This window comes from Meles meles, chromosome 9 (genome assembly GCF_922984935.1).
Source record: "Meles meles chromosome 9, mMelMel3.1 paternal haplotype, whole genome shotgun sequence".
Taxonomy (NCBI): domain Eukaryota; kingdom Metazoa; phylum Chordata; class Mammalia; order Carnivora; family Mustelidae; genus Meles; species Meles meles.
The window spans coordinates 21,266,428-21,275,994 of record NC_060074.1 but is presented as its reverse complement, the minus strand read 5'-3'; the positions used below and the strand labels follow the sequence as shown (position 1 = coordinate 21,275,994).

The 9,567-nt window shown below is 39.8% G+C and overlaps 1 protein-coding gene across 2 annotated transcripts in view; it reads left to right on the top strand.

Annotated features, from left to right (window-relative positions):
- The first annotated feature begins 1,028 nt into the window (after nucleotides 1-1,028).
- ACADL (acyl-CoA dehydrogenase long chain) overlaps nucleotides 1,029-9,567 on the top strand; it is a 37,288-nt gene continuing 28,749 nt past the window's right edge. Inside the window, exons 1-4 of one of the 2 annotated variants that reach the window (XM_046019861.1) lie at nucleotides 1,029-1,305; nucleotides 3,391-3,546; nucleotides 5,793-5,930; nucleotides 7,592-7,756. In XM_046019861.1, coding sequence (XP_045875817.1) covers nucleotides 1,229-1,305; nucleotides 3,391-3,546; nucleotides 5,793-5,930; nucleotides 7,592-7,756 — 536 coding nt within the window. In that variant the 5' untranslated portion in view covers nucleotides 1,029-1,228. The remainder of the gene's footprint in view (nucleotides 1,306-3,390; nucleotides 3,547-5,792; nucleotides 5,931-7,591; nucleotides 7,757-9,567) is intronic. The other variant, XM_046019860.1, reaches the window with a different exon arrangement.

The following is a 9,567-nucleotide window of genomic DNA, read 5'->3' as shown; positions in this document are numbered from 1 at the left end:
CACCCGGGGCAACTTTACCAAGGCCGCCTTTTATGCCATCGCTAAGATCTATAGCTATCTCACCAACACACCCATAGCAGGAGACCCTGTTTACCATGTCTCCCTATCAGTTCACTAGACTGCCTAGTAAAGACCCACAGCACAGTCTCCGCGCATAGGATCCAGGATCCAGCTGTTGCCACCACACAACGTTTTTATACAAGGAAATTAAAGTGAATGAATCAAGCTTGTAAAGCAAAACAAAACAAAACACTGGGGAGATGTGCTAACTCTACAGAACCCTGGACCTCGTCATCAAATGTTACTGCTGCTGCGGTTATTCTCACACCACACTGAGGCACATTGCCTCCGTCGTGTTTTATTATTATCATAATACTTATCATTATTACCATTTTTATTTCATTTGTTATTATCATTTTTCAGAGGCTCAGCAAGACCCTGCAGAAAAAGGTCTCTTATTGCCTCATACTGGCAAGTAACTTGATCAGCTGATGATCCTCTGGGAAAACCAATAGTCTGAAGCTAATAAGTACCCTGGCACAGACTCCTAACGGTGGCGGTCCTAAGACCCCCACCCCGGCATCAAATCTAGAATTTTGGCAAGCCTGCACGGAGCCCTGCGCTTCCCCTGTCAGCTAATATCGTTCACACGCTTCTGTTTGGAATTAACTTCCTTTTTTCCTTTTTTAAATTCTTGATATTCTGCAATCAGTTAATGATTTCTAACCCAAAACCTCGTTTTCAGGCCTTTTTGTCTGTCCTCCACTATTAGAATGGTCTGAATGTCCTGCCTTACCTCAGAATTCCACGTCGCCAACTACTTGAGCTCAAAATCCTTCACAGACTTCCTATCCCTAAAATACCAAGTCCATACATTTCAACAGCTCAGACTATCGTTCCGTTGAAATGTAAATTATTAAGCAGTATTTGATAAGTTGAGGAAAAAGGAAAGGGCAAGACAGGAATTCCAGTCGAAGTTGGCTGCGACTCCAGAGAGGAGTGTTGCCGTCCGGGAGACGCTCCGCCCGTCCGCCCGCCCGCGAGGAGGCGGGCTCCGGAGACCGAAGCCATCATCAGACCTAGACTCCTCAAAGGCTCGCGGGACGCTTTTCGCGGGGGACGACCCAGACGGACCGTCCCGCGGAGAATCTACCTGCCCGCACCCGGCGCTGGCGTCTCCGAGGAGTCGCGTGCGTCGCCGCTGCCGCTCTTCGCCGACGTCCCGGCCATGGCTGCACGCATGTTCCGCGGCTCCCTGCGCTGGTGGGGCTGTCGCTGCGCTCTGCCTTCGCGGCCGGCCGCGAGGTGAGCGCGGGCCGGGGGCTCTAGCTGAACTGCCCGCGCGAGCTGCAGGACTGTGACTGGCGTGGGGGCGGGGGGGGGTGAGTAAGGAGGGGAAGGAGGGGTAGCAGGGAGGGGACTGAAGGAGTGGGGAGGTTCGCTGGGGGCCTGGAGCGCTGCGGGCCGCAGCCGCGCGGGACTGGGCGGGACTGGGCAGTGGGCGTGGGAGGCTGCGGGGTGGGCGCTGGGCCTCAACCTGCGGCGCGCGGAGCTTGGGTGGGACGCACGCCGACCGGGGCGAATGTGAGCTTCGGTTGTGTCCCCAGGAGTCGCGGGAAAGCCCAAAGCGGGGTTCGCCAAAGGCTCCTTTCCCGGCCCCAGTCTGGCTTGTGGGAGTGTGGCACCCTCCGTAGGGTTGCGGGGGAGGGGCGTCATACCTGGCCGCGCTTCTACCTTTGGCCCTAGAACCTTGGCGAAGGGCGGCAGAGCCTTGCCCCCGGGGCTTTCAGGGTGGTGAGTCTGGAGCTGGAACTCCGCCTCGCAGATCTGGAGAAAGGGGCAGGCGTCTGCGAAGAAACCCACTTGCGAGAGTGTCCCCGAAAAGGCAGCCCAGGACAGCAAAGACCTGACATCCGCCCCATCAGACAATGATACTGAGACTTATTTAATAAATCCTATAATCAATTAAATCAGAAGTGTTGATAGGTTCTAAGTGGCTCTGTGATTATTAAGGTAGTGTTTATGAGATCAAAAGCTTTAGATACTGAGACATAAAATCCATCAGATGAACTGGAAGCGTCCAGGATTGACTGTTTAGGGAGTATGACATGAATGATACATTAGCTCAGTACAACGTTGGTGGAACTCTCAGGGCTATGGGAGCGGAAAAATACCTGCTCCTCCTAAGGACCGTTGGGAAGACTTCGCTGAGGAGGTGACTTGACTTTAGGATGCCCATACTTTTCTGAGCTCTTCCCCAGAATTTCGTAAGACTGTGACTTTCAGTTTTTTGTTATCGGGACTCTTTCACTCTCCTAAAGTTAGAGGACCCCCAAAGATCTTGGTGTGTGTGTCTGTGAGGGTTGTTCCTACCCATATGGATATCAGTAGATAACTGCAAAACAAATTTTACAAATGTTTAGTTAATTAAAAGTAACAATAGAGGGGGCCCGGGTGACTCAGAAGGTTAAAGCCTCTGTCTTTGGTTCAGGTCATGATCCCCGGAAAAAGAAGAAGGGAAAAAAAAAAAAATCTAGGGAGGAGAGAAACTCCAAACAGAATTTCATGCAAAACAGAAAAACAACCTTTACCAAAATTTGGATATATGATAAAAAGTTCTTAGATATGAAGTTGAAAATACGCGAAGTGATACACAGATTTTCACACTCTTTTAGGAGTGCCGCAAGGGGGAAATAAACCTGAAAACCACTGACCTAAAGGAACTACAGAGCAGTCTTATCTTAAGGTTAATAGGGGGGGACAAGGAGAAGGAAGGGTCAGTTTCTGAAGATCTTGAATAATTCTGTGCTAATCCTTACAGAGATTCATGGACTTTTTAAAAATTTTCACCCAGGTTGCCCTTAATATGGCCTTAACATCCCCGTAGTTTATATTTTACACACCTGCCATTTCAAATTGTATGATTTTGAATGAAATATTAATTTGGATTCTGGAAAAAATGTTAATACTATCTTAAACATCATACTAACATGAAAACATCAATATTATTCTATGGTGGTATTTGAGTTTTACATAATTTAGTTCACATCGTGTGACAACACTGTTTTACCTCAGTTCAGACCTGTGGTTAGTCGTAGGCACTATTGTCCTCATTATGGGTTTGAAAGTGAAGAGTGAGTTGAATAAAGACAAACTACTTGATTTCATCTAGATAAGGTAGATCCTATCAAAAGTGGTAGTGTTCAAATTTGAGCAGGTCTATCAAATTTCAGAGCCTTTCTACCTACTTCTATAGTGTGTCTTGGGTGGGGGGGAATCAGTGTTATGTTGTTCAGTAGAAATAACTTTCCATGTTGTTTACTGGCATTAATTTGGATATGAAGAGTAATAAATCACTTAATTTTCTTAATGTATATGTATATTTCTTAGATATTCTCATTCTGGAAGAGAAGAACGCCTAGAAACTCCTTCTGCTAAAAAATTAACAGATATAGGAATTAGAAGAATCTTTTCTTCAGAACATGACATTTTCCGGAAAAGCGTAAGGAAGTTTTTTCAAGAAGAAGTGATTCCTTACCACGCAGAGTAAGTGGCACATTTTCTTTTAAAGTAAGATGCGTAAGGGAAACAATAAGAACCACTTCTTAGATAATGCTGCAAGTTGTTCTACAGAAAATACACTGTGTTAATTGCTCTATTAACCTTTTGCTCTCTTAACTATAATGCTATAATACTTAACTGTATAACCATAAACTTAAGGATTCTTAAGAATCCTGAGATTCTTAAGTTAGTCCAAAGCTATTTAAATAAATTTTAAAATATACAATTAAAAATAAGAATATTTTGCAAATTTGCAACTCATTCTAAGAGTAGTAGTACCCTTAAATGTCAATTAAGTAGTTAAATAGTTAATTACATATTTTTTCCTGCTTCATTAATGAATTAAAATATATAAAAGCTCAGCTGGCCAGCATAATGCAAATTTTGGTTGGCAAATGGCCACCTTAAAGTATTTTTACTACTGGATGGGATGTTTATTGATTAACTGATTAATTACTGATCCTGCTTTGTTGACCAAAAACCCATCATTTCTATGAAAATAGAATTTTGCTCTATTTCCAAAATTCACTCACTGTCAGTACTTTACTACAATTAAAATGGTTTCTTTAAACATTGTTGGGGGGTACCTAGGTGGCTCAGTTGGTTGAGCAGCCCACTCTTGATTTCTGCTCTAGTCTTGATCTCAGGATCAAGCCCTGCCCTCCATCAGGCTCTGTGCTGAGCTTGGAGCCTGCTTAAGACTCTCTCTCTCTCTCACCCAACATCCTCCCCCACCCTGCCCCTTATATGCTCTTTCTAAAATAAATAAATAAATAAATAAATACCTTCCATTGAGATTTGATTAATGCTTTCTCAGTAAAAATGACCAAAATTAGCTAAACTTAATGTCATCACTAGTCTTTGGTGAAAAGCAACTTTTTTTCTTTTTAAGATTTTATTTGTTTATTTGACAGAGGGAGACAATGAGAGAGGGAACACAAGCAGGGGAGAGGGAGAGGGAGAAGCTGACTTCCTGCTGAGCAGGGAGCCCAATGCGGGGCTCCATCCCAGGACCCTGGGATCATGACCTGAGCCGAAGGCAGTCACTTAACGACTGAGCCACCCAGTGCCCCGAAAAACAACTTTCTTTAAAAACAAAAGAAGGGCACCTGGGTAGTTCAGTCCGTTAAGCTTCAGACTCTTGATTTCTGCTCAGGTCATAATCTCAGGGTCCTTGGATCAAGCCCCATGTTGGGCTCCTGCTGAGCATGGATCCTGCTTAAGATTTTCTCTCTCTGTCTGTCTGCCCCTCCCTATACTCTACTTGCATGTGCACACTCTCTAAATAAATAAATAAATAAATATCTTTAAGAAAGAAAGTAGGAAAAAGTTTTGCTCTAGGAGAATCTCTTTTGTTTATTGCTTTACTGATTTGAAACTTTGTTCCAGAAAAATTGTTGGTGAAGATTTGAAGTAAAAATGATAGAAGTTGACGAATTTTAGGTTAATGATCAAACTATTTCCCAAGGTACTTTAGGCAATAATTACATTAAAATCTACATGGCAATCAAACTCTTTTCATTTAAAATTTCTTGAGGTGTCTGTGGTTAGCTTTAATCAGCATCTTCAAAAATATACCTCATACTTACCATAGCTAACTACCACTTAAAAAAATAAAAACAAAAGTTCTCGGATTCTTTATCTCCGATTTGTCATCTCTTTCCTCATTATGCCGTTCTCATTTTTGAAGAGGAAAAGCAGAGGTTGCACAATCTTATGCAAATATCTAATCTTTTCAGTTCATTTGACAGCTCAGCTGCAAGATGTTTCTGTTTTTCTGTTGTTCCTACTTAAACTTAAGATTGCCTGCTCCCATCACCTTTCTTCTTTGCTCATCCTGGTAAATTCAGCACTTTAAGGAAATATACAGAGGCCAGTTGCCTTTACAGGACAGTTGGGCAAATTCCCATGACAATGTGGCACAACTAAGATTCCATCCTAAGAGTACCGGCTGAGAGAAACTATACCCATGAATATCAGTGGTTGTAATTTGCAAGTCCAATAAATAGTCAAGGGAGGAGAGACAGGGCAGATAGGAAGAAGTAAGGAAGCAAGCAAGGATGAGAAACAATAAAAGAGGCAGATGCAAATAGGAAGTGAAGGCCAATGTCAGCAATAATTGCCTCAAATTAAGGGAACATTCCTGAACAATATCATTCGTAAGTTCAAATTATGACCATTAAAGTAACGGGAAAGAAGTTTTTCTGATTTTAAAACGTTGCTGTTTGCAGATGGGAGAAAGCTGGAGAAGTGAGTAGGGAGCTTTGGGAAAAAGCTGGAAAACAAGGACTGCTCGGTATCAATATTGCAGAGCGTCATGGTGGTGTTGGCGGGGACCTTTATTCAGCAGCTATACTTTGGGAGGAACAGTAAGTATGCAGACATTGGAAGTGGAATCTTATTTGTTGCTCACTTTCCTGAGAAGAGGATAAATTATGCTTTCTAATCTTGTAATACTGAGAACAGTGTAAAATGTGAATGAATAAACCCTTCATATGCTCTTGTGCATTTTTTTTTTCATTTTATTTATTTTTTCAGTGTAACAGTATTCATTCTTTTTGCACAACACCCGGTGCTCCATGCAAAACGTGCCCTCCCCATTACCCACCACCTGTTCCCCCAACCTCCCACCCCTGACCCTTCAAAACCCTCAGGTTGCCCCAACCTCCCACCCCTGACCCTTCAAAACCCTCAGGTTGTTTTTCAGAGTACATAGTCTCTTATGTTTCGCCTCCCCTCCCCAATGTCCATAGCCCGCTCCCCCTCTCCCAATCCCACCTCCCCCCAGCAACCTCCAGTTTGTTTTGTGAGATTAAGAGTCATTTATGGTTTGTCTCCCTCCCAATCCCATCTTGTTTTTTTTAATGTGGGAAGATAGGCAAATGCCCTTTAAATTGTTAAAATAGGTGCTGTTGAAAATTAAGGAGAGCCCTTCATTTTTAATTGCTTCATGTTTACTTTTCTTCTTTTAAAAAGCTATTTGGAAAAAAAAAACAGTAGAAAAATATTTCCATCAAATATACTTAAAGTTTAAGAAGAAATCTGTGTAAGAAGAAATACAGATTTCAGTTGATGAATGGGCACAGGATTTGACCCAACCATTCATCAAAACAAAATTCAAATAGGTTCTTTTGGATGAAAAAAGTTCATCCTTATACCAATCAAATGCAAATTAAATTAACCTGGAGTTATCATTTTGAGTGTTTGCAAAAGTCGGTGAAAATTCAAAATCATAATATGCATTGCTGACAAGGTTGAAAATGAGATACTCATGCTATTAGTGCATTATCAATTAGGACAGTCAATACTTTGGAGATTAAAAATGGGGATACATATAAAAAATGAAAAATATTTCTGCTTTTTGATCTAGGATGCCACTTTGGGGAATTATCTTAGGGAAATAATTTTATAGAAAAAAGAAGAGCTGTGTGCAGAAATCATCGTCATGTTAGATCATAGTCTTCCAAATATGGAAGCAATCTAAATATCTGGTAGTGGGAGAATGAATTAGTAAATTCTATCACATAAACAATTTTGAATATTTTACAACTATTTCAGATTATTCTTTGACAGCTGGGTAGAGAGAAGGACTGTTTCGTGTCACATAGTTAAAAAAATAGTTAAGTACAAATTCACACCATGACTGCAACTATGTTAGAAGATATCCTTATGGAAAAGGTAATTTGCCGGAATGAAAATAGTTGCTATGTTAGGGTAATACAACTGTAGGTGATTAATACTTTTAAATGTTTTATCTTTTAATTCGTTAGACAAGTATTCATGGAGCTCTATTAGAGTACTATTAATTGTGTTAGAGCCAAAAATTAAAAGATTAATAAAAGCAAAGAGAAAATCTTCAGGAAATTCCTAGGTTTGTGCAGAGACAAGCTACTACCGTACAATGTGATAAGACTTAATAATTTGTTGTTATTTATTGTTTGTTATTGTTTAATTGAAAATCAAAAAAACTGAAAGCAGAACAAAATAATTACTTTGTGCTTTAAATTTTCTTCTTTTTTTTCTCTTTAAGAGCATATTCGAATTGTACAGGCCCAGGTTTTGTGCTTCATTCAGATATTATCATGCCCTATATTGTAAACTATGGCTCAGAAGAACAAATTAAGCGTTTCATCCCGCACATGACCAGTGGGAAATGTATTGGTGCCTTAGCAATGACAGAGCCTGGGGCTGGAAGGTAAATCAGCATTCATTTGGTTTTAAATTTCTGGAAGCAGTGCCCAACAGCAAATATTTTCTTACTACCCACTTCCTACAAACCTTTGAACAATACGCAAGGAGGAGTACGAATATGAACACAAGCAACCTTAAGTAACTTCAAACTCCAGTAGGAAAATAAGACCTTATCATATGTGAGTAATAATAAAACATTATAATGCATGCCATTTTGAGATATTAATATGAGGTAAGACAAGACCGTATCATATGTGAATAATAATAAAATATTATAATACATGCCATTTTGAGATATTAATATGAGGTAAGGCAAGACCTTATCATATGTGAGTAATAATAAAACATTATAATATATGCCATTTTGAGATATTAATATGAGGTAAGGCAAATAAAATGGTAGGATATGAATTGAATTTAGAGCATGGTGAATTTGGATGTGATGTGACACTCACATGGAAATGTCCAGAAAGCTTTTCGAAATGGGTATTTTGAACTCTGGAGGTAGACTGGTGCAAAGAATTGAAGCAATGGGAATGAGTAAGCTCACTTATTCAGTCATTCGAAGGTTACTAACCAAGTGCCTTTAATGTGCCAGTGGTGAACAAAATAGACATGTTTGTTGTGCTTACTGAGGAGAATGACAAGAAACACATAAATAAGTAGATCCCTAATTATAAATTATGATTAAGTACTATGACGGGAACATGGTGCTATGCTAGAGGCTAATGGAGCATGTGTGTTTGTTGGAAAAGGGAAAAATGAATTTAGATATGAGTGCCAGAGAAGAGCTATAAAACGTGGTTTTATATAAACTGAGATGTGACAGCTTTGTAATATAACTTAAAGTTTGCAATTGTGGTACTTCCAGTTTTGTTTTTCTTTTTCAAGATTACTTTGGCTATTCTGGGTCTTTTGTGAATCTATACAAATTTGGGTATTGTTTGTTCTAATTCTGTGAAAAATGCTCTTGGTATTCTTTTGTGAATCTATACAAATTTGGGTATTGTTTGTTCTAATTCTGTGAAAAATGCTCTTGATAGGGATTACATTAAGTCTGTAGATTGCTTTAGGTAGCTAGTATAGACATTTTAGCAATATCTCTTCTTCCATTCCATGAGCATGGAATGTCTGTCCATTTCTTTGTGTTGTCTTGAATTTCTTTCATCAGATTACAGGTCTTTCACCTCTTTGGTTAAGTTTATTCCTATTTTATTATTTTTTATATGGTTGTACATGGGATTATTAATTTCTCTTTCTGCTGCTTCATTATCAGTGTATAGGAATGCAGTAGATTTCTGTACATGGATTTTGTATCCTGCAAATTTACTGAATTCATTTATCAGTTTGAGTAGATTTTTGGTGGTCTTTCAGGTTTTCTGTATATAGTATCCTGTCATCGGCAAATAGTAATAGTTTTACTTCTTCCTTACCAACTTGGATGCCTTTTCTTTCTTTTTGTTGTTTGGTTGCTGTGGCTAGGACTTCCAGTACTATGTTGAGTAAAAGTGGTGACCTTAGATAGATAACCTTAGGTGACCTTAATTAGATAACCTTAGGTGACCTTAAGTAGATAACCTTGTGTTGTTCCTGACCTACGTTTTCGTTTCGGAAAGCGTTTCTCGTTTTCCCCTATTAAGTATGTTCACTTTAGGTTTTTCATATAAGGCCTTTATTATGTTGAGATATGTTCCCTCTGGACGTACTTTGTTGAGAGTTTTTATCATAAATGGATGTTTTGTCAGATGCTTTTTCTGCATCTGTTGAGGTGATCGTATGATTTTTATCCTTTCTCTTATTGATGTGACATAGCAC